Source organism: Myotis lucifugus, unplaced genomic scaffold (genome assembly GCF_000147115.1).
Source record: "Myotis lucifugus unplaced genomic scaffold, Myoluc2.0 scaffold_69, whole genome shotgun sequence".
NCBI classification, from domain to species: Eukaryota; Metazoa; Chordata; class Mammalia; order Chiroptera; family Vespertilionidae; genus Myotis; species Myotis lucifugus.
The window spans coordinates 4,585,720-4,611,894 of NW_005871117.1; the positions used below are offsets into that span (position 1 = coordinate 4,585,720).

Here is a 26,175-nt window from a genome sequence, read left to right on the forward strand (position 1 = left end):
ATAAAAAACTTACAGCAGCCAGGGAGTGCTTAATGAAGAAAGGCTGCTAAATTTTGGTAAAAAAGTGTTGTGGCCTTTTGCTCCCTGAGGGACTAGCGCAAAGGCTTGCCCTTTCTTTCACTCACCTCAAGCTGGAGTGGTTTCCCACTTGCCATCCACTGAAAAAGTTTAAGACATATACTACTTGCAGTTCCCAGGCTAAGAGAGGGCAGATGGGACAAGCAGCAGACAGACTGAACAGCCTAGAAAAGAGGACACTGAGGAGGAAGACATTTCAGGGGAGAAGAGCTTTGAAGGGCTACTGCATAGGGGAATCCAGAGTGCAACATGCGTTCTCAGGGCCAGACACATGCTTGGAAAGACCTGAGTGGGCTTTTTCCTCTTGTTGATTTTTGGGCTCCCTGTAAGGAGGTGAAAATTAAGGTAGAGTTATTAAATTTCTAGCTAAATGTCAAAGGAGAGCCCTACCTCAGAGCCAGTCTGCATATAGTGGAAGAGTTAGGGGGGTTTTTGTTTTGTTTTTTAATTCTTTTTGCCTCCAACATTTAAGGAATTCTCTATCAGGTCACTTACTGACTGCTTAGATAGAAAAGAAACTTCAGTGGTGACACATGATAAGGAATGCAGTCTTTGCAAAAATAATTTGCAAAGTGATGGCGTGAGTTACAACACCAAATCCTGGGATTCAGGAAGAATTTTATTTCTTGAATTACCACATTATAATATTAAAAATATCCAATTTTAAATTTTAAAAAATTACATGACAGTCCAGTGATCAGGAATATATGACCCATTACCAGAAAAAAAAAATTTAAAGGAAACATCCCATGAGAAAGCCTAGGTAGGCATTCCACTTACTTTACAAAGACTTTAAATCAGTTATCTTAAATATGCTCAAAGAGCAAGAGAAAACCATAGACAAAGAACTGTAGGAAACAGGGAGATAGTGTATTGATAAAAAGAGACTACCCATAAAGAAATAGAAAATTTTAAAAGGAGCTAAATAGAAATTCTTTAGCTAAAAAGTACAGTAGCTGAAATTTAAAAAATCTCTAGAAGAGTTCAACATCAAATATGAGCAGGCAGATAAAAAAAATCAGTGAACTTGTAGATACATCAGTTCATATTGTCATGTCTGAGGAACAGAAAATAAAAAGTATGAATAAAAATGAACAGAGCCTTGTGGAACACCATCAAGTGTAATAACATATACACACCTTCAAGTGTGACAACATATGCATAATATTGTTAAGACATTTCCAGATGATCAAAAGCTGAGGAATTTTGTTATTAATAGACCTTCCCTTCAGGAAATACCAAATGGAATCCTTTAGTCTGAAATGAAAGGATACGAGACAGTAACTCAAAGCCATACAGAGAAATTAAAGGTGTGGTTCCGGTTAAGATAGCAGATTAGGTAAACACTGTGCTCACCTTATCCCACAACCACATCAGAATTATAGCTAAAATATAGAACAAGCATCACTGAGAACCACCTGAAGTCTAGCTGAACAGAATTCCTATAACTAAGGATATACAGAAGAAGCCGTTTCGAAACTGGTAGGAGGGATGGAGATGCAGACCAGGCTGGTGCCACACCCATGTGTGGCTGTTAAAAATTGGGAGAGATATCTTGGCTGCAGAGTTCCACCCTGAGGAGTGAGGGGTCCCAGCCCCACACCATGAAAAGATAAAATGAAGCATGTTCTTTGTTACTGTGTAATCTTTTTGAACATGTGTGAGGTTTCAGGTTAGATTTGTTTTTAAATGTTTCCTGACTTATCTTTTGCAGTCAATGGTTCATTTTGTTATGGTGGGTGTCTAGAAACTGAAGCATATCTATAATAATAATAGTGTAATATGCTAATTAGACCAGACGTCCTTCCGGACAACCTTCCAGACGAAGCCACAATGGCGGGGGCCGAGACAGAGGTGGCCGGCGTGGCGGGTGGGCGGGGGCAGAGGCAGCCGTGGCAGCGGCAGGGCCGAGCCCCTTGTATAAATTTTGTGCATCGGGCCTCTAGTTTTAGATAAGGAGAATGTATAACCAAATGTGTAGAAGCGAAAGTACAAAAAGCTTCCTCTGGGAGGGATGATAATCAAATCATTGTACTCTGGATATAGGAAGATAAGGTCTGAGCTAGAATGAACACTGTAAGAACTGAAAGAAAAGAACTAAGTAATTATGCAAGAAAAAGTAAGCATAATTGAGAACCGACTTCTAAACCCTCTAAAAACTTCCACAGCACCCTCTTATTGGGCTAATTTTATGCTCCCTTGTAATGTTAATTATTATGTACATATGTCTTTCTAAATTTTATATTCATTTGTTAATAGACATTTATTGATCAAGCACTATTCCTGAGATAAAGAAAGAAGTAGGCAAAGACAATAAAATGCCTGCCCTCAAGGGCACTTAATATATTTACTTACATCTTTCACAGTGCTTAGAATTCAATGCTAGGTATTCCCAGGGTAAATATTTATTACTTAACCCAATTTTAAAAGGTAATATTAAGATGGTCTATTTGTATCTGTTTATATGTGTTACAAAAATTCCTTTTGATATTAAACTTATTTTTCTTTAACTTGATCCAAAAGAAGTATTATGTATTCAGATTAATCTAATGTCTCTCAGTTTATTTAGAGGTAATTAGTACTTTGATGTAATGAAAAGAGTACCACCCTGGGAAGAGTCCTGGATTCTAGTTTGGCTCTGCTGTTGAATAGGTTTGCACATGAACCTTTACCCTTTTTATCCTCTCAGAGCCTCAGTTCTCATATGTAAAGTAAAACATTGGTATCTTATAGCAGTTACACTTTGAGTTTGAAAGTGGGACAAAATTTTCATTCTTGTTACCTTGGAATAATATTGTAGCTAAATTATCTAGTACATTTAATTGAATGATTGGAAACAAAACTGAGAGCTGTCATTTCATGTTTCATTTGAGTTGATTGAATTGTTTTTTCTTTACAGACTTGGGCCTGGATCAATATATAATAAAACGCTTTGATGGAAAGGTGAGCAAACTATGGCACATGTATATCCTGTTTACTAATAATATTTTAAAGTTCCTCCAGTATTTGTGAGAGATTTCTGAATACATGTTTATCTTATCAAAAAAGAGTGTTGCTTAGATTGGGAGGCCTGTAAGTGCCTTCAGATGCTTCTACAGGAAGAGCCAAACAGAAGTTTCTTCTATCTTTATCCACACAGGTAACACTCGTGGACTGCCTGCTGTTTATATTAAGGCCTAATTCAGTGTATGTTGACATTTGAGCTTTAATTCAAAAGCCACAAAAGTTAACAATCTCCCCAATATTGCATTTGTTTTAGAAACACCTATCTGATTTGACCTTCCTCAAACTATGCTAGTATATAGCAGTAACTTAAGAAAATTAGGGAAGTCCTTCCTAGTGCTTTTATAATAGTTATGAAGACCCCAAATTTACATATGTTTGCCTTATACTTACTTTTAATTCTTTATTTTATGCCTGGAATAAATCATTCATAATAAATCATTCTTAAGTATAGAAAATGAAACTTTTAATTTTATTATCTCAAAGCAGTTAGTTAAACATGTTTTTCCCTTTCAGGCTGAATTCTACAAAAAGAGAAAGAACCTATTACACAGGGTCAGAAAGAAAAGTAAAAGGTCAATTTTAAAGTGGAGGAAGAAAGAAGAAAGAGCCAGGAGTGGTTCTACAAAGCCTAAAGTGAAGGAAATCAGGAGGCAAATCATGCAGTGGCTGGAAAAGGCAGGATCACAAAAGAGGGTCTAGATGGGTAGAGGTCAGGGTTAGTAGAAACTGATCTTGCAGGAAGGTGTCCATCCTGCTTCATTATGTAAACTCCACATACTGGTAAGGTAAAGATATAAGTGCTAAGGTCTTTTGTGGAAATAATGAGTGGCTGACTTAAGAGTTGAGAGAGCTCAGCCAGTGCTTCCAGCCTAAAAATTACCTTTCCTATTCAGGTGGCACAGTGCCTCCATCTGTGAGTATCTTCTTTTTAAAGTCACATAATCTAAGAGAAACAGTGATTAAAAAAAAGAAAAGGCATTGAACTTGTTGTTAGGAGACCTAGGTTCAGAGTCTAGCTCTGCTTTGTGACAGACACATCTTCCCCTGATCCTTGGTGTCTGCTTTATGTATGATAAAGTACCGTATCCATGTTAGCGGTTATTTGCAGACACTGATGTCACGGTCTGATTTCAGAGTCTCTGGCAAGTTGGGCCCCTGGCTTTTCTGTTTTTGTGTCACTCAGAGTCCAACATATGCCTGGCACACAGGAGGTAACCAGTAAATATTTGATGACTTGGGAAAAATCAGCTGGTCAATGCATATTTCTTGGAGGTATGACTCACTTAGTCAGTGATATCTTAAAGCAGAATCAATTTAACAAATCACTCATTTCATCATTGAAAGAATCCAGAGTAGCATGAGAATTCAATTCTCTATTGTATATATGTAAACCTGAAAACATGCAAAGAAGTTGAATATGTGCAACTTGAACAGTAAATTTATGAATTATCTTTTATTTCAGATGAAGCTAAGAAAATAGCTTTGGTACTGTTTTTAGACTTAATTATAATGAAGAGTGCAAAATTTATTGTTTAATAACTTTAGAGGTTTTTCCAGGGTTTTTTGCATGTATAAAACCTTTGCTTAATAACTATAAGGATCAACACTTATTTAGTTATCAGTCTTCTTATTTATTTTCCTTTGTATCTTCCTGACTCTTTTGTTGTCTCAATCAGGAAATCTTAATCCTTAAGTAGCAGTTTCTAGAGTATATAAATCATAAAACAATTATTGAATTTTTGAAAAAAAAACCCCACAAAAAAACAGATTTGTGTGGTAATTATAGTAAATTTCATACATGATATGGCCAGAAATTTAGTAGAAATCTAACATCCTAGAGGAATTTCCTTCTAAACTTGCTTTGATGTTTAAATGGATCATTTTCTCTCTTTTTTTTCTTTTTTAACTTGGAAGATAACTAATTATGAACTGCTTAGAGAAAGAATATTAACTCTCATTCTCTTATTCCCCATTGTTTTAACTTTTGACCAGTAAGAAGCACTAACTTATTTTATTGCCTTCTAATTGAATTGCACTTTAGCCTTTTTGTCATTGAAAGCAGGCAGATGTAGAAATAGTATTATTTTCCTGGGGTCTTTTCTCATTTATACTTGAATTTCATACAATTTCCAAAAGCAGAGTAGAAAAGAATGGTTCAACTGATATTGACAAATAATTGGATAGTTATTTCTTTCTTTAATACCTATCCTCTTTTCTCCTATTCTGTTTGACTAAAAGTAAATAGAATTTCCTTAAGGTATAAATAAAACATTCTGATTTCAAATGATAGCCATTGAAAGTGAATTTGATAAAGCGGCTTTTGAATTTTGGGAGGATTATTTTCCAGAGCCCATCACTACCTTATGTTAATGTACCCTTACTCTAAGGATATTTCAATTTCCTTTGTACAAAGTCATGAAATACATTATTATTGGCACTTGCATCATTTATGCATTTTAAAACTATCTAACACAGGCTATGTATAAAGAAGCTATAGTCAATGGCCTTTAGTTTTAAGAATATATTTTGTAGATAAGTGATATTTTTTAAATATTCAGACTAGGTTTAAAAGGTTAAAAATCTCAAACCTGGAAAGAGTTCATATTTTATTAAAGGATATTTTAAAATCATTATAAATAGCAGATCAACATCATTATGCAAATGATATACTATAAAATATGGTCTGGCTTTTGTTTTGTTTAGATTTTTTTAAAAACCCTTCTCCCCCAGCAGTGCACAATGTTCATACATTTTACTTTTGTTAATGCAGTTATTTCATGAATTTTGAATTATTTCTTTAATGAAAACTATTTTTTCTGGGTTTAATTTTTATCATCTAATAATTTTGGCCTATGAAACAAAGTATAATTTCTAAATGGAGCCTTTATATTATGTAATTATCAAATAACTCTCATGTAATCACTTAGTAGCTCTTTTATTCGTGTGGCTTATACCCTCCCTTTTCCAGGTTCTCTTACCTCTCCTTTTTTTTTCTCAGCATACCAAATATGGAAATTATGTTTTGTATTTTCTGTTTCTATTGCATGTGAAAGATAACTCTCCATATCAGATACCACCATGTTTTTTTGTTGTTTGTTTTAAGTTACAGTAGGAAACTTCACCATCTAGGCAAAATTGTTTCTTTAGCTAAGAATACCAATATTCCAGGGTTTTAATGTAATCCTCTTCTCTCATCTAAAAACATTAAAGTTCACCCTCTTTTTTTCAGGTAACAAGTAATTGCTCATTGAAACTAATTGCCCATTATCGTTCCACCTTGTATTTCTTTTTCAGAAAGTATATTTTTTATTCTTTCCTCCTTATCAAGTTCCCTTTTACCCCAGCTATCCTGAACATTACAGAAATGATGCCTCCAGATTGAGATTATTTAATACTAGAGGCCCGATGCACAAAGATTCATGCAAGAATGGCCTTCCTTCCCCTGGCTGCTGGCACTGCCTTCGCTCCAGTCGGAGCCACCTTTCCACCTTTCACGCTGCCGAGAGGCCCGGAGCAGCTGGGGCGGTGCAGAACACCTGCGTCATCACCATGGTGACGATGCAAGCGTCCCACCCTGCCCCCAGCTACTCGGTGCCTGTGTATGCAAATTAACCCACCACCTTTGTTGGGTTAATTTGAATACCCACTCCTGATTGGCTGGTGGGTGTCACGAAGGCACAGTCAGTTTGCATCTTTCTATTTTATTAGTGTAGATTTGTAATTACAGCCCCCTTAGAATCTCTCTAATTTGGAAGAATTAACGAGTGTTTTATTTCTATCTTCTTTGTGATATATACTAGAATATTTGTTCACATGGAACAGAAAAACTCTTTATATCAAATTAAAATAAAAATTGTCCACATTTAGGTAAAAGAAATAAAAGTATGGTTTAAGCCTACAAAGGGAAATACTGATTACAGTGTTTATAACAGAAAAGATAATCAGCAGAAAAAAAGATGGGAGCCATAGTTAAAAATCAAAGTTTTAATATAACTGAATGCTTTTAATTGCTTACTAGGTAAAAGTTATTTTTGAAATGTTAATAAATGAACTTTAAAATGCCGTTCCCTTTAGGGGTAAGTCTTGATTCCCGGAGGGGAGTGTGGGCACACATTTTCCTCTTAGTTCTTTATTCAAGTTGTGATTATTTGCTTCATATCACAGATAAAATATGAGTCTGGAATAAGGTCAAGTATAGTATTACTCCTTGACACATATAGTAAGTTATATAAGGGATTTCCTGTCTTCTAAGAGTGAAAACTATTGCAGATCAAGAAAATTTAAATTAGGAGAGAGTAGACTGAAATTCTCATGAGACAAAATTTGATAAATCTTTACATTTATTCAAACTGCTGCTCAACTTTATATAGCAGGTTATGATGTTCTTACGAATTCTGAAGTGTTAATTAGCGCGCGCTCTCTCTCTCTCTCTCTCTCTCTCTCTCTTACCTTCCAGAGATTTTAAATCAGCCAACTCTAAATTCTAGATGAATTGATATATTTTTTCCAGTTTTCCTATTGCTCGTTCTGAATAGGCAGAATATTATTGTTTTTGCTCCCATGTTTTTTTGATTCATGTTTTCATTTGCCCATCAATCCCACTCTACTTGTGTTCTCTTTCTTTTATAATAGGGACATTCTTGCTTTTAAAAAAACTGTAACAGCTTTCAAGAGAATGGATAAAGTACTTCAATTCCTTGAAGCCTGAAGTTCTCCACAATAATTTCATAGTCACATATTATTTTAGGGGTAATAATTTAGCCCTTATAAAAAACACCATTAATCTCTTCACTCATTGCTGTCAGTGTTTTATTTTTCCAGTTTAAAGTAATCTCTAAATGACAATGCTTGACTCTCTTTATCTCTTGAGATAATTATTACCAATAATAATATGAAAAAGAATAGTTAGGGCTTTTTGAGTGCTTAGTATGTGCCACGCACTGTTTTAAGTGCTTACATGTAATAACTCACTTAATCTACACAAATATTTTTTAAGGTGGCTTACTATTTTTATTATCATTTACAAATAAAAAATTAAAGTACAGAAAAGTTAAGTAACTTAACCCTTTAAAAAAAAATAAGATCATACAGCTAGTAAGGGGTAGAGCTAGAATTCCAAACTAGTAGTCTGGCTCCAAAATTCACCATCTTAAGCACTATGCTCTGCCATCTTTCATACATCTAAGCTATTTGTTTATATAATCTATTCATAAATAGAAATATCTCTTGTCAGATAATCACTTTACTACCTTAATGCTGTTTGGGCAAAAAACAAAAGTTATTCTTTTACCTTCTTTTTGCTAAGACTGCTAAAATTAATTTTTCTGCTTTGATAAAGTACATTTGGAAACCCATAATTACTCTGAAAAATCACAGTGTTTCATTTTAATGAAAGAAAATAAGATGTTGCCAAAACCGGTTTGGCTCAGTGGATAGAGCGAAGGCCTGCGGACTGAAGGGTCCCGGGTTCGATTCCGGTCGAGGGCATGTACCTGGGTTGCGGGCACATCCCCAGTGGGAGATGTGCAGGAAGCAGCTGATCGATATTTCTAACTCTCTATCTCTCTCCCTTCCTCTCTGTAAAAAATCAATAAAATATAAAAAATTTAAAAAAAAGATGTATACAATTTTTAATAGCTAAATGTAGAAATCAGAATTTCAACTTTACTGTTATTTTGTTATTTGCTCTATTATTTTCTCATATGCCACAAACACCAATTGGCATTTTGAAAAATGCTTTTCGTTCTTCTTCTTTTTTTTTAATATTACTAAAGCCATCTCTCTTAAGTAACACTGTCATCTGTATTTGAAAAATTGGGTCTTGGCTCATTGTAATCAAGATGGTAGAGAGAATAATGTTTTATTGGTGTTTAGACAAGCAGAAGTTTAGAAGGTAATTACATTAACAGTGAATGCAGAAACTGACTCAGCATTTCAAGAAATCCTTTGGTACCTGCTGCAATTTTCTCTTTTATTTTTTAGTCTCATATTTTTTCCTCTTCCTCTTTATCATCCAAGGTCTTTAAATTATTTTAAAACAGTTTCTCATTTTTGTCTCTACTTACAAATTAGCAATTGTAGTTCTTTTGTATACACCACAGCCCTAAGAAAATCTGGCTTTGGTGTCTGAAATATTTTCCAAGGGATTTCCATTTTGAGAATCTCAGTATTTACTAAATGTAAATGAAAAATACATTATGGAATGCTGAACTTAGTGTATAATAAATAGCACAGGGTGAAAACAGTGTGACTTTGGATATAGACCATCCTGTGTTCAAATATGGACTCTGCCACATAATTGATGGGTAACCTTCGGCAAGAGACCACTTACTACTCACCCTCTCTCAGTGCCAGTTACCTTCTCACTAAAATCAGGACAATGGGTAAAGTACCTGGCTCTACAAATTATAGCTACTTTGCATGACTTTGAGCAATTTATGAATGGAATATATATAAAAAATCTTCTTTCTTGGTTTGTATGAAATGCTACAGAATAGCATACTCTGTGCATAATTACTCTCTCCATGGTTCTTTCCTTCCCAGTTAGATCAGGTATAAAAAACCTACTTGTGCTATCTCTGTAATGACCAGTTGGCTGGGATTAAATATTTAGTCCATGAACTGAAGAGAGACCTCTAGTTTGATTTCTCATATCTGAACTGTCCTGTGTTTACAGTGATTCATCTTACCCCTGTCATACCAAACCTAGCCTTAAGCTTGTAAATTGCTAAAAGCCAATATTTTTTTAGTCAAGAATTTTTTTTATGCTACTAAGCTTGGTTTAAGAAGTATGATAGGTTCAGGTCAAATTTTATTTCACAGCCAGTGAAGTTTATGTATTGAAAAAAATATTTTAAATTATTTGATATTTGAAGATATTTTGGAGTGGTACTCAGCTAAATTAGCTAACCTAAACTGCTTCATCAAATCTTCAAGATGGCATATGAATAATACTTTATTTAATGCAACATAATTTGCAGGAGATCTGAACTGATCCTTAGGGTAATAACTAATTCTCTGAACTTACTCGAGTTTGGTTGCCTGTATGTTAATATGGGTGGTAAAGCAACGAATTTGCCATGAAGTTCAAAAATATTATATCCATAAGGTTATAGTGAGACATCCAAATGGAAAACCTTAAAGAAATGGTTTGACTACCCATGGAAAAAAAAAGAAGTGTTTGTTTTCCCTTTTCTTTAAGATACAGGTAATTATTTGTTTTCTTTTTATAGTAATATGAAGTTTTTCTGCAATTGTATGTTTCACTTTCAGGAGGTTAGATTAAGTTATTGTGGTTTTTGCTTTTTGTTTTATTGTATCTAGCAGATTACATGTAAAACGTATCTATTTGGTCCTCATTTTCTATTTCCAGGTGTTCAGTGATTTTATTGCAGATCTTAATTGGTCCTTTATATGTTATATTTTGTGATATTTATATATATATATATTCAAAATGGGAGTTTGCTCATATAATCAAGCAATGTCAATTTTTTTTCTTTTTCTCATCTTCTGATCAGGATTTCTGGCAGGTACTGACAGCATGTGCTTTAACTTAGTTAATGTTCCAAACCTATAGTAATGCTTCAGGGACAAAGGTTCAGTTCGGTGCATGCTCATGTCCTTTCCCTGCTCCCTTCAGAGAGTAATTTCATTGCTGTCACTTTAAATTTATGTACTTTTTCTTTAATATGATAGTTCAAACACTGTACAAGTCCTTGAGACTATAGTACCTACTATAATTTAAAAGGAAGTGGTTTTCATTTATTTTATAAGATTATTTACACTTATTGTAATAAACTTTATAAAGTTCATTCCATAGTGTGTACTTACAACTAAAAACTGTAACATCACTCAAAATAATTACAACTTCATAAAGCCATAAAAAAATCACAACTTCATAAAGCCATAAAAAAAAAAACCAACCAAGATAGGAAAATTTGGCTAGTCCATTTTAAAAGGAAGTTCAAAAAACTATTTTAATCACTATATTACATGAGGGTTATTCAGTATATTGGATCATTTAAATAATCTTAGTTGGGATGCCATGCTCCTAATTGAACTGTAATAGTAACTTCAAGTGAAAAATTAACAGTTTTTTCTTTTAAAATTTCTTACATAATAAATATAGATAAACCGTTGCTTAGTTGCATTTTGCTCAAAATGGCTTCAGGGGAAACAGAACATTTAAAAGACTTTATTATCTTGTTGTTTTTTAAGCTAAACAACTTTAACTTGTAAAAGCTAGAAAATATATGGAGAAAACTATGAAAAAAGAATATATAGATTGTAGGCTGATAGAATTTCAAGGACATGTGTAAGAAGTACTTTTTAAACTGATCTTTGAAGGTTTAGACTCTTTATAGCTTATATTCATTTTGCATTTCTTAATAAAAATATAAACTAAACTAAATTAGAGTATCTTTTGGTTTAAAACAATGGTATAATTAATGAAGATCACAGGGTACTCTTTATTTTTATAGAACATTTTTATGTGCTTCCTTATTTTTAAAATGGGATATATTTTTAGTAGTCCCATTACCAAATATCAAACCAATCATCCCATCATTAATGCATGGATTGTCTTATCTTTGCCTTTAACTGCATTGTGAAACAAACCAACAAATAGTTGCATAATTATGTCAAAAAATGTATTAGTAATCTCAGAGAGTCTATTTTAGAATAGCTATGGCACAACCATAGTGCTACAGAGCATAAATCAGATGGGATGCTAACACCTGTGACTGAGGAAAATGACTTCCTGTTCTCTAATTCAGCACAACAGTTTGTAGAAGCAGCTAAAAACTTGATAATTGTATGGTTTAAGGCTTTAAGAGTTAAAATGACTCGCTTCAGATAGATGTCCTTCCTAGAAAGTTAGAAGAGAGAAGAGATAGGTGCTTGGAAGTCTGGAATCTATAGCATTAAGTAGTCAGCCACCATAGATGACAAAAGAGCACCAGTCTTCTTTAAACTTTGACTATTGAAAGTAATATTCTTTGTTGATCAAGGATTCAAAATCAAGTGTTACTGTATTCTTAAGGATATCTTATTAGTAAGCTTTATGTATTAAAAATAATGAACTTTTTTTCTTAGAATTGGTAGTGGGGGAATTGTTTATCTCTGTTGGGTTCTATAAATATCACTCATTTTGGTGACACTGGTATAAATCCTTTAAGCTTCCAAAGGTAATGAGCAGCCACCTCATAGCAGAGGGCTTGCTTGCTTGCTTCCTTACAGGGATTTGTCCTTTGCATGCTAAGTCCCAATTGCCTGTGGGAAGGCTAGATTCTTTTTGTTTTCCTGTTAGCATAGAGTGCATCTTCAGATGCAGCTTATGAATAGTATCAAATACTTACTGTATTGCCGCAAGGAGTATGCATAATGTCTCTTTCCAGTCTCTGAGTTCTACCACTAACAAGTCTGTTGTTTAACCCATGTGTTTGATTATTCAGGTTGAAAAAAGAAACAATATAATCATCAAGGGCTCCCAAGTAGGGTATAATTTACTTAGTTGCCCCAAATATTCAGACTTCTTTTCTAATGTTTTTTATTAAATTTTAATTTTATATTCTATTGTGTTTGAATTTGGGGTCAGCTTGACCCATTTAACTTATCATTATTGATTTGAAAACATGAACATGACCATTGCATTTCTAACACCTTCATATTTAGTTATTTGTCATGAAACAAGATTTGAAATTCACTTTGACATGAGAGGACTTGGTTCCAAGCTAACTTACTTTTTCTTATTTTAGCAGAAATACTGTAGCATGTTTTAAACTTAAACAAAGTTCTATGAAAACTACTCAAAGCAATTTATCCTATTCTGGTACAAATGGGTCCTCAGCCTAAACATCCACTGCTGTGCTTTGGTTGCCGAGAATGTGTGAGGAGAGTTCTTGCTTTGCATATTTGTCTTTGCCATGATGCATTTTTAAAAGTTTTAAATTTAAATCAAAAGCTTCTCCAATTACAAGTTAATCTAAGATTTGTTAATGGAGAAGAGTATAAAGAGCCATTACATTCTTAAACTGATACTCATTGTGAAAATGATTACAATATACATTTGAACAAGTCAAGGCATAAAAATATGATGTGTACCTACATCATTAGCTAGACTTTGTTTTTAGGATAACTGAGCTGATACAAGTTAAGCCCCAAAGTTAATATTTTACAATAGTGAACTGTGTTTTGCTCCAAAAATATTCAGTGCCCATTAACAATTTCAGAAATTGCAAACAATGTAGAAACCTGGTACATTTCTGTGTATTTGATACACTATAACATGTAACACTTCATAGAATAGGTTCAGGAGTCAGACCATGATCTGTCCTGCCACTTCATAGCATTGTCTCCTTGGGCTACTTATTTAACTTCTCTAAGCCTCAGTTTTCTAATCTGTAAAGTGCTGATCGTGTCACTTACCTCATAGAATTGCAGTGAGGACTGGAAGAGCTCATGCAAGTGCTTAGCACAGTACCTGACATAGAAATGCAAACTATAATTTTTAAATTCTTGATATATCATAAAGGTCAGTAGTGTTCAAGGGATACCTATAAATGTTTGCAAAATGATTTAGAAATCGTCAAATAAAGGTTTTCCTCGGGGACAGTAGTTACTAGAACAGTGTCAAGGGTGTGAATGGTGATCCTCAGAGTGAAACTTTTTTATTTTTATTCTTATGATGCATTTTTATAATATTTTTCCAAATGGGAGAAGATGAAATACTATATTAACATATTTTTCAAAACTGGTACTGAGATTGTTTTTTCATGAGTGATAGGGAAGCCTTTTGTAAACCATGTGACTAAAACCATGACTGCTGCTGAGTTCAGGACAGTTCTTTTCAGCACTGATTGATTTGAGTGACCAAAGTTCAAAATTAATTTTTAGATGCAGGTAACAGATGATCAATAATGGTAAAACATCAATTCTTTCATCCAGAGAAAGAATGTGCACACTTTGAAGCAAGTGTGCAGGTTTAATGTGGTAGAATTGGTGATTTTCTCCTTCAAGGGCTTTAATAATACCTCATCAGATGCTGAGACCTGAAATAAATCACTTCAATAATATTGTATCATTTCCTGAAGTTAATGCTGTTCCAGTGGACTTTCGAATTTTTATCATTGCTTTAATCAAATCTTCTGCCACTGTTTTTTTTTAAGCATCTTCATTTGTATTCATTTTTTTCTACAGCCATGTAGGTAATGAAATAGAAAAGCATTTGCATTCTAGGTATTTGGAATAGTGCTCAGAGCTATTAGTGGTTATAATTGGGACTGAAAAGAGAATGGCTTTCTGGCAGAGTGAAGTTTACAGTATCTTAAGCATTCACCTTCCACACTTTGTTGCACAGTAATTTATGTTTGTTGCTAAAGCAATATTATCTCTGAAAAGATTGGAAACTCAGAGTTAGGAGAAGAAGAAATCGTAAACTATTCCAAATTAGAACTATCTTGCTTTGATTTTTGTATGACATATCCCCAAATCTACCTTCCTGCTAATTCATATATGTGATGGGAAAGAAGAATAACACATATTAACTGTGCAACATTTTATTTTTTATTTGGAATAGTGTGATTGTTTAAGATCAATAGCTTACTATGGCTTTGGCATCATCTGTCTATGTACCAACTAAATAATGATGTAATTAATTGCATGGGAAAACTGTTGAATTTCCTCTTTCTAATATTCCAGCCCTCCCTGCCCCAACTATTTATTATTTGGAAATGATATGCCAAAATTGTATTTTCTGGAAGAAGTATATTATTATCATTAATTTGACTTTGAAGTACAACTTCAAGTATTTCTTGAGGGATTTAGAGAGACTTTGAAATGTATTTCAGCAATATAGAGAAATGTTAATATTAAAACAATCCAATTATTTCAGTCTCATAAAGGATGACCTCTTAATTTAAATTGTAAAAGTGTGTTCTTTATCAGGTTTTCTGTGTGCTATGAATATTTTAAGGTTCTAGAATTTATGGTGGCACCTATTTTAAAATATGTTTTTATTGATTTTAGAGAGAGAGGGAGAGAAAGACAGAAACATCAATGAAACATCATCGATCAGCTGCTTCCTACCTGCCCCCTACTGGGGATCAAGCCCACAACCTGGGCGTGTACCCTGACCGGGAATCAAACCAGAGACTTCTTGGTGCAAGGGTCAATGCTCAACCACTGAGCAACACTGGCCAGCCAGTAGCACCTATTTTACTATTATAGCCTGTCAACTTCTATTTGATTGAAAAAGTTCATTTTGGACTATAGAACTTGAAAAGTGGGTCTTATCTAGAATAAATAATGACATTAAACTCCTAAATAAGATGTTTTTCTCTTTGGCTTCATCCAGTTGAATCCTAGAAGGCAAAATTATTGCCCCTATTTTGATCAGCCCTGTAACAGGATTTACTGTTTGAGCACAGTATTAAGGAGTTTGAATCATATCTGGAAATCCCACTCCCAGAGCTCCTAATGGCACCTGCAACTTTAAGCAGATGTTTTATAAGTTTATGTGATTGGTCAGAAACGAGAGTGTGAATGCTTTAGCAACAAAGCCATCTGGTAAAACAGTTCAGGTTATAGACTCACTGAGAGGTGCAGCAATTACACATGTATAGGGTATGATTTGCTCTAGTCTACTCTTGTCTTTCTGCTTCTCTCAAAAATAAAAAGATTCAGAACATGGTGCAGTTAAGGTCAATACCAATACAGTACTCTTATGAGATTATTTATTCATTTGCCTTTACTTGAGGTCAGTAATTGGAATGTTTTAGTGTTATAGTTATATTTCAAATTTGAAACAAATAGATCAAAGACTAAGTTATGTAAATGGATAGTAAAATAGTTTAACTTCAATTTATTTAAGTCAATGAGAATATTGCTTTGAAATATTTTGCATAATTTCGTTCTCCAAAAGGGGGTAACACTTGTCAGTAAATTGAATAGAAATATTATTCTGTTCAGTTAACCTGCATTCTGCTTTCACAGCCTTAATTTCAGAGATTCAGGTAATTGGGATAAAGTTTGATATGTAACTTCTAAAGTGCATTAAAAAATATACCTCTGTAACTTATTACAATTTCTTTTAAAAATACCTAGTTCTGTTTAATTTTCAGCATATATACTGGTGTAATGTTAGAGTCTTACCTCGGGAACTTCATTATGAAACAAGTTTCTCGTAGACCCTTACTATTTTTGTTTTTTTACTGAACTGATATCTTAATATATTACTTAATCTCACATTATGGGCCCTTACGATATTTTCTTTTACTTTTATACAAACTTGTTCCTTTTTGTTTGTCTATTATATTTGTTATTTATATTGAATTTATTATGTATGTTAAATTCAAATTCTTATGTTAGATTTTCTAGTAAAAATACATATTAATACAAATATTCATTAATAACAAAAATATATAAATAACCACCTTTGAGACCGAGAAGATGAACATTACCACCAATCTGTTAAGGAGCATTGTTTTCCTTGGACTGTGCCTCCATATCACCTCAAAGTATATAAATGATATTGCCTTAGGGAAGAAATTACTTAAAATTTAGTCAAAGATTAGACATTACCCAAAAATTAAATGAAGGAACATTTTACTTGACATTCTCAATTTGCAAAATTAAACATTGAGACTTTGGAGTCCCAAAAACTTTCCCTCCACTTTTCCTTCCTTGAATCTTGATTTCCCTTTTTAACCATTTTTGGACCTTTAAACAAATTATTCATTATCAAACTCAGATGTCAATATTTTCAGATTCCCTATGTGCCATGGCTTGTTGATCTAATGGTAAAATTTATGGTACAATCAGGCCTTTGATTTAAAAAGACCAGCTAAGAATCAGCCATATAACATAAAGTAGTGTAAAAATTCGTTTTCTAGTAACTCCCATTTCCTCCCAAATTTTGACATATTTATTTGATTCTCCTCCTAGCTTTAAATAATTTGACTGAATTTTATTGTTTTGTGACCTTTTTAAATTATTTTTTATTGATTTCAGAAAGGAAGGGAGAGAGAGAGAAACATCAATAATGAGAGAGAATCACTGATCAGCTGCCTCCTGCACGTTCCCTACTGGGGACTGAGCCCACAATCTGAGCATGTGTCTTAACTGGGAATCAAATCGTGACCTCCTGGTTCATAGTTCGACACTCAACCACTGAGCCACACCAGCTGGGCTCTAATATCATTCTTGTTCAGCCAATACCATTTATATAATTCAGCTGGTTTTGTAACAGTTTTTGGTGTTTGTAATTAATATATGTCATGAATTTTATAAGAATTGTCTTTGGAATTTTGCATACTCAACAACTCACTTATAAATTCTTAGAGTTAATAAATTAGATGTACAGAAGTTGGCAAAAGTAGGTTTATAGTTGTGAGTACACAAATCAGTTTATTCTTGTATTATTATTGTATTATTTTTATTAATATTAACCTATTTTTGCCACCCCTGTATAAATTTAACTATACCTGAACCACTGTTTGATAAGTGGATATCTTGGAAAGCATATATGTAACTTTTCTCTTTCTCTCCTTGTACCTCAACCCCAACTCCAAAAGCATGAAAGAACAATATAGACCTTTACTCTAAAAACTTAGAAGATTGTATTGCACAGGGCACGTCACAAAGCATGGCAAATTTTAAAATCCTCTTTAAACATCTTTCTCATTTTTAAGGAGCTACTGCAGAACACACACATTCTCTGTTCTCTCTCTCAAACACTTGTGCATACATATGCATACATGCTTTCTCTTTCCTCAATTTTTCCTAACTTTGATATTTTTTATTCCTCTCTGGTCACAGCTCTTTCTCCTTTTTTGTTCACCTTCCTATGGTCTTCTTTTCTTCTATTTCTTTCCTTCTAGCTATCTTCTTCAGTATTTTCTTACATACAGCAATTTGGCATTCTCTTGGCCTCTCTTGCTCCCTATCATTCTTCTCAGTACAGCAGAGGTCTCGTATATAACCACACAAACAGAATATTTTATCCTTTAGAGGTCTGAAGGTTGCAAATATGGACATATCCCATTTAATGCAGTAGAAGAGGGGTTACCTTCCTGGGGAAAATCACACTAATTGATTCAGCACTGTAATGTGTCATTATAATATAGCCCCTGGAGATGTGTTCCTACAGCAATTCTCAATTAATATACAACTGAAGGTCTGTTCAATGACAGCTTTATCATCTCTGCAAACTTTATAATGGCCCTAGTGGTGGGGATGTTTAGGCCTAAACCATGACCCCAAATGGATCTCAGGCAGAGTCTCTCAGGCTGCCTTTTAAAAACCATTTATATAATCTCATGTTTATATAGACTTTGAAAAATAATCATACACTTTGCTAGTAATCGAAAGACCTTCCAAAGAAAATGGGCCACTCAAATCAGGAAACATCATAGAAGAGTAGATCCATACTTATCCGGTCAATTGATTTTCAGCAAATGGTTTAGAAATGACTGTATGTCCATATTTTTAAAAAATAAACCTTATCTCTATGTCACTATACACAAAATTGACTTGAAATGGATCACAGGCCTAAATGTAAAATCTATAACTACAAGTCTTCTAAAAGAAAATCCAAAGTTTAGTGGCTTAAAACAGCAATAATCATTACTTATCTCTCGTGCTTTCTGTGAATAAGGAGTTTGGGAGCAATTTGGCTTGATGGTTCTGGCTCAGGTTTTTTCATGAGGTTGCAGTGAAATGTTGGCTAGGACTTTTGTCATTTAGCCTGTCTGAGAGTACAAGATTCATTTCTAAGGCATATACACCAAATAATTGGAAGCAGATAGTCAAACGAATATTTGTACAATGTGCATTGTAGTCCTAGGTGAAAACAACCCAAATATCCTTCATTGGATGAATAGATAAACAAATTTGGTGTGTATATATATATATGATGGAATACTGTATAGATAAACAAATTTGGTGTGTATATATATATATGATGGAATACTGTTTGGCAGTAAAAAGAAATACTGATTGATGCTACAACATGGATGAACCTAGAAAACATGTTATTTGAAAGAAGCCATCTTATATGGTTAAAATAGTGAATTTTAGCACAATAAAAAAATAAGCCTCCAAAGGGGAGAATAAAGAAAGGAAAAGAAAGCTGTTCTGGATTAATGGATATTAAAAAGACATGACAACTAGATGCCATTTATGATTGTGTACAACATCCTGGACTGGGGGAAATAGCTATAAAGGAAATCATTTGGGAGAGTTGACTAAATTTGAAAGTAGACTATGGATTAGATAATAGTATGTATTAAGTATCCTGGTTTTATTAAATTTATACTGTGGTATGTAAGAGAATGTCTTTGTAGGAAATATATACTGAAGTAATTAAGTATTAAGTGTAATATAACTTCAACTTTCAAAATAGTGCAAAAGAAAATATATATCTATATAAAATGATAAAACAAATAGGATAATGTGTAAGCTATAAGTGAATCTGAGTAAAAAGGATACAAGAGTTCCAATATGGGCCTTTCCACTTTTCTGAGTTGAAATTGTATCAAAATTGAAAGTTACCAACAAAACTAGATTTGTCTTTCTGTATCTTCTGAGTAGCAGCTTTGTCTAGATGATTTTTAGAAAAATAATCTTAGATATGCTTCTGTGACTTAGCTGCCTCTGCCCTTTGATTTTTGTCAACTTCTGGATCCCAATATGTTATTTATTTTTATTTGCTTATAGCATTCTCTCCATAAGATTATTACATAATATGAAGTACTCAGCTTCTGTGCACATTTATTGTTCTGCCTAGTGATGGTATAATTTTGGGATACGATTCTCATTATGTGTATTTTTTCTTATTCACATGCTTTGTTTTTGCAGTATCTTGAATAGTGTAAAAAATTATTTACTTCCTTTATTTTGAGAAATTAAAATATTACCTTCCCAGTGAAAGGCTTTGCTGCTCCTGTTTTCATCCAACAGTATGTTTTTACTGTAATTTGTGTTTAATCTCTTGGTAGAAGGTCCAGTGTGGTATGTGATCTAACCTTAATTTGAACAGATTGGGCTATGTGCTCATTTTTGTTGCTGGCTCAAAGAAATAATCTCTAAATGCTGTCAAGCAGGACCATACTTTCTGTCCATCATGAATGAGGCAGAGAAGCCCTTTCCTGAGTGGGATCTGCCATCAAAACCTGGTACTGCTTTGTTGACATTCAACTATGGATTTTAACCTTTCTGTGGTTACTGTTTCATATGAACAAACAAATATTCAGTAAAGGCTATCAGTGGGCTTACTAAGATCATGGTAATTCACTTGGTACTTGTGTTTTCAGTTGGTTAACTAGTTTTCTTTCCTTTATGGTATATGATGGGATCTTCACTAGACAGAGGTAACCTATCGGATAGTGTGTACCTGGATGCTGGTGTGGTGGTGCTTGTTGGTTTAGTTTTCATGATATTTCTCCCAAGGTTATGTTTGCAATGCTGCTTATTATTTTGCACTTGCATGACATTATTACTTTGATCGTGCTTTGTTGCTTTGGGTTTTTGAAACCTCATATTTTTTTCTTTTCCTTTTCTTTCTTTTCCTTTTTTTTTTTTTTTTTTTTTGGCACCAGAATAATTCCTTAAATATCTTTGGTTGGCCCAGAACTTATGGAAATGAGTTTCAAATCTTAACACTTTATTGGATCCTTTTCAGTTTTTGAAAATATCTTCAATGTCACTACTAAGTTTATAATTCAGCTAGGAATTCAGAAAACGGAGTAAGTTTGTTTAAGCATCCAGGAAGAGACCACTTGCCAGACAGACCATTACTGAAGCTGGTAATTAACTCTCTTTGAGTAATAGCTGCATTTTAGGAGAGTTTCATCAAATAGCTGAAATTAAGAGCTTCCACCACAGTAACAGTAAATACAATGAAATAAACTGATGTCTAGAGCTTGGCGTGCATGTATTTTAGAAATGCTGTTTACTCTGCAAGCTTATCTACATTCCAAAACTAAGATTCTTGGGGGTCATAGGAAAAAATAAAATTAGTATTTCAGAAATTAATTTTCTGAATGTTTATGTCAGCCTTGGTTGCTTACCTCTTCATTTTTAATCACTAGTAGTATAGTTTCTTAGTAAATTGGAACTGACTTCACTTTAGTTTTTTTATTTGTTTGTTTTGATTTTTTTTCATATACTTCTATAGAAGAAGATGGATTGTTTTTAAAACTAAGAAACAAAACTAGCCCTGAACTGGGTTTGTATATGCTAAATGGCAAGAGTTCATAAAATTGAAATTATTTTGCAATGTTCATAGTAAGCCAGTATTGAAGCAAACAAAATTATCTTTTGTCTTATAATTTTCATCATCTTGAAAACTGTAAAGGATCCATTAATTTGGAATGGCCATCAGAAAAATGCCTATGATAAATACCATAAAACTGTCAGATAAATGATGATTCATCTTTAACTATTTGTGTTCTCATTCTACTGTATCTTCTTTTTATCTTTTGCTGGGACCCATATATTTAATAGAAAATTGCCCAGGAACGAGAAAAATTTGCTGATGAAGGCAGTATATTTTACACCCTTGGAGAATGTGGACTCATCTCCTTTTCCGACTACATTTTCCTTACAACTGTTCTTTCTAGTAAGTATAAGCTTTTCCTTTTGTGTGTGTTTGTTTTGTTTATAAGGGAGCACACAGGACTATAAAAAGAATTAGGTTGATTGGAGGGCAGAACAAGACATGTTCGTAAAGTTAATTGATTATGTTACATAAAATTTCACTTATCTGGAATTCTCTGTAACTTGTGTATAGAACCACTTGAAAAAGAAGAAAACTAAAGTATTCAGGTAAAGTTTTAAAAAAAAGCAACTATGAAGTTATAGCTACCTTTAACTGTTTCAAGCTCTGTATTCTGTTGCCTGCTCCTATATAACCTTCATTAATGTTTCAACTTCCCCAAAAAAACACATATTGATCTATTGTTTCTCCCACTAAAGAAGAAAATTGGTTCAGTTCTAATTGTGTTTAATATTCTTTTTTAATCTTGGAGGATTACTATTTAAGACACAAAACTCAAGTTTGACTCATTTAGAGCGTTGATGAATTTCTGATTTTTTTAAGCTAAACAATTTTGTTGATCAGTATGCTCTATGTATTTTATATATATATATATATATATATATATATATATATATATATATATATATATATGTTTTTATTTATTTGAGGGAGAGAGAGAGAGAAACATCAGTGATGAGAGAGAATCATCGGCCTGCTGCCTCCTGCACGCCTCCCCACTGAGGATCGAGACCGCAACTCGGGCATGTGCCCTAATGGGGAATCGAACCATGGCCTCCTGATTCATGGGTTGACACTCAACCACTGAGTCACACCGGCCGTGCTCTATGTATTTCTTAATTTTACTTCCCTTTGGTGTGATTTTTTTTAAACTATTGAGAAAAACTAAACAAAATGTATGTTTCTAGCTCTTTGCGTACACTCTAATAAAATCTACCTAAAATTGAAATTACTTTCCAATGCTCATGTTAAGCCAGTGTTCAAACAAACAAACCTAAATTGAATCAAACAGATCTGGTTTGCATGTTGAAAAGAGGGGATTCCCAGTTTTTTTCCATCTGGGACATATCAAACAAAAATAACCACCCCTTCCTTCCCTTCTCTAAACTAGTCATCTGTAAAGATGAAACTATAAGACAGTTTTTAATAAATGACTTGTATAGTTCTTGTCATGGCTATGACCACTTTTACCCTTCTCCCCTCTGATTGACAGGAAAATGAATAAATATAGACTAGGATGCCTTACCACACCTGTCTATGGGGGACCAAAGTGTCTGAATAAATTCATGTGGTAGACCAGTGCTCTAGCACTGTAAATATACACTGATTTATTATGAAATTCAAAATTGTAAACCAACTAAAAATGCATGTATGATCTTAAATGTGTAGTGTTAGTTATTATTTTAAGGGCATGGGTTTTCAAAACAGGCTTCAGTTCAGATCCTGGCCTCACCAGTTCTTAGCTTTGTGATTAGGGGCAGGTCAGTGAAGTTGTTCATCTGTTTTGTCTGTAAAATGAAGAGGGTAGTAATACCAAACCCAAATTATTTATTTGAGGATTTGGGGATCATGAATATAAACAGTACCTAGTTCAGCCCTGGCTGGTATGCTCAATGGTGTAGCATCAGCCTAGGGTTTGATTCCTAGTCAAGGGCACATCCTGGGTTGCAGGTTTCGATCCTCACCTCGATGAGGATATGTGCAGAAGGCAACCAATTGATGTGTCTCTCACATCGGTGTTTTGTTTTTTTTCCTTCTCTCTCTTTCCCCCTCTCTCCCTCCCTTCCACTCTCTAAAAAAAATCAATGGAAAAAATATCCTCAGGTGAGGATTAACAAAAAAACACCAGCAAAAAATAGTACCTAGTTCAGTGCATAGTTTTTAGTATGTTTGCAATTTGTCTGGATTTTTATTCTTGATATCATGTCATAACATGTTATTGCATATCTAATTTTATTTTTCCCTTTATTGAATTTATTAGAGTGACACTGGTTAACAAAATTATAAAGGTCTCAAGTGCATAATTCCACAACATATCATCTGTACTCTTACTGTGTGTTCACCACCCCAAGTCAAGTCTCCTTCCATCACTATCCTAACTATACCCTCTCCACCTCCCCACATGCCTCTTCCTCCAACAATCACACTGCAGTTTGTGTCCATGAGGGGTTTTTTCTCTCTCTTTTTAAAAATATGTTTTTATTGATTTTAGAGAGAGGAGGGGAGAGGGATAGAGAGATAGAATATTGATGAGAGATAAACATCAATGGGCTGCCTCCTGCATACCCCCTACATGTGCCCTAACCAGGAATTGAACCAGTGACCTCTTGGTTCATTGGTCAACATTCAACCACTGAGACACACCAGCTGGGCTTTTCTCTCTTTTTTTCTTTATTGTTCAATCCCTCTAACTCCCTCCACCTATTCCCCTTCCCCACCCCCCCAAAAAAAAACCTAAACAACTATCAGCCTGTTCTCTTTCTATGAATCTGTCTTTATTTTGCTTTTTAGTTCACTAGATTCCACATATGAGTGAAATCATATGGTACTTGCCTTTCTCTGACTGGCTTATTTCACTTAGCATAATGCTCTCCAGGTTCATCCATGCTGTTGCAAAGGGTAAGATTTCCTTCTTTATTACGGCCAAGTACTATTCCATTGTGTAAATGTACCTCAGCTTTAAAAGATCCAAAAATCTTGTCATTATAAAAACCTAATAGAGCTCTGGCCAGTGTGGCTCAGTTGGTTGGAACATCATCTCATACACCAAAAGGTCGTGGGTTCAATTCCTGTCAGGGCACATACCCAGATTGCGGGTTCAATCCCTGGTCCGAACCCCAGTCTGGGCACTACGGGAGGCAACAGATTGATGTTTCATTCCCAAGTCAATGTTTCTCTCTCTGTCCCTCTCTCTCTAAAGTCAATAAAAGCATATCCTCAGTTGAGTTTCTTTAAAAACAACAACAACAAAACCTAGCAGAATTAGTAGGAATTTTTAAATCATTTTTGTGACTTAAGATAGAATTAAAATTAAATAGGCATGATGTGGCAGAAAAAGTACTACATTAAATGAAGAGACTAACTTGGAAAACTGCATTGCTGTATAATATGTACTGTGGAAGTAATCCTTGTAAATGTTTGTTGAGCTGAAATGAGATTTTAACTTATGCAGGATTACAAAACAGAACCTTCAGAAAACCTGGCATGTATTATAGCTCCCTTAAATGAACCATTTAAAAGCAGGTTTGCATATATTATAGCTCCCTTAGCCCATGAGTTCTGGAAGCCTTACTTTTTGGTTCTTGGGTCCTATCTTAAACATGTTTTATAAACATAGTGGTTTATAAAAGTGCTTAGTATTATGATGTCAAATACTTTCTGTTTTTGTCAGGAATGAGAAAATATAATAAGGATATGATTTTAAGATTTTCTTTTTATCACTGTTTTTAAGCATTTTAATTATTATGTACCTTTAGTGTTTCTCAACATTACTACTACTAATGTTTGGGCAGGACAGTTCATTCTTGTGAGAGCTGTCATGTGCATTGTAGCATGTTTAGCAACATCCCTGGCCTCTACCCACTAGATGCCAGTAGCATACCCTCTCCTTCTCCCAAATGTGACAACCAAATGTGTTTTCAGGATTTGCCAAATGTGCCCCGGGTGAGGGGTGAGGGGGCATGGGAGGAGGAATCATTCCTGGTAGACAACCATGATGTTGTTTTCGGCCCGTTGTTTTGTTTGTTTGTTTGTTTGTTTTGTTTTACTATGTGCCTTGATGTAGTGTTCTTCATGTTTCTTGTCTTGAAGTTGTTTGAACTTTTTGTATTTATAGGTTTATAGTTTCCATCTAATTTGTAATCATTTCAGCCATCATGTCTTCAAATACTTCTTTGCTTTTCTGTCCTCTCCTTTGGTGACTCTGATTACAATATATTTTCCTTACATCAACCTGATAATGTTTACACTATTATTACCTTCATTTTACAGACGAGGAAATGTAACAGAGGTTTACATATAAAAAACTTGCCCCGAGTCCCACAGTAAATAGGTGATGCAGGGTTTGAACCCAGGCCAACCACAGTATCTGGGCTCCTGTTGCTTTGTTTTACTGCTGTGGTCACATTTTCAGCATTGATAAGCCATAAATTAGCATAGTGCCTCTAAGGCTGGACTGTGAAGAGACTAGGCCTTAACTCTTCTGTAGATAATGGGCATGTTGAATGTTGTACACTGCGTTGTCCACTTTCTCTAATAAGCCACAGGGGGAGATGTACCACAGAAATTACACTGAGATCAGTTCTTTCCCATGTCCAAATTGCTGCTAGGATGATAGGAAGTGAGGCACTCATTGGATCAACTTCCTGTGAATAACAAGGGATCATTACAGTCTAGATGCACTAAATGGTGGACAACAGGGCCTGTCCTTGAGATTTCCAACAGACAACCAGCCAGAGCAATGTGAATGGCATAACCCTGATAATGCAGGACTGTCATATTTATTCTTAATTTATTTTATTTTTTAATTGATTTTAAAG

At 34.1% G+C, this 26,175-nt stretch overlaps 1 protein-coding gene across 4 annotated transcripts in view; it reads left to right on the forward strand.

Annotated features, from left to right (window-relative positions):
• The window catches only part of MICU1 (mitochondrial calcium uptake 1), a 164,784-nt gene that overhangs the window by 49,811 nt on the left and 88,798 nt on the right, over positions 1-26,175 (forward strand). For 3 of the 4 annotated variants that reach the window (XM_023755126.1, XM_023755127.1, XM_023755125.1), the window contains exons 5-7: positions 2,978-3,021; positions 3,598-3,759; positions 21,586-21,700. In XM_023755126.1, the coding sequence (XP_023610894.1) occupies positions 2,978-3,021; positions 3,598-3,759; positions 21,586-21,700 (321 nt within the window). The remainder of the gene's footprint in view (positions 1-2,977; positions 3,022-3,597; positions 3,760-21,585; positions 21,701-26,175) is intronic. The other variant, XM_006090278.3, reaches the window with a different exon arrangement.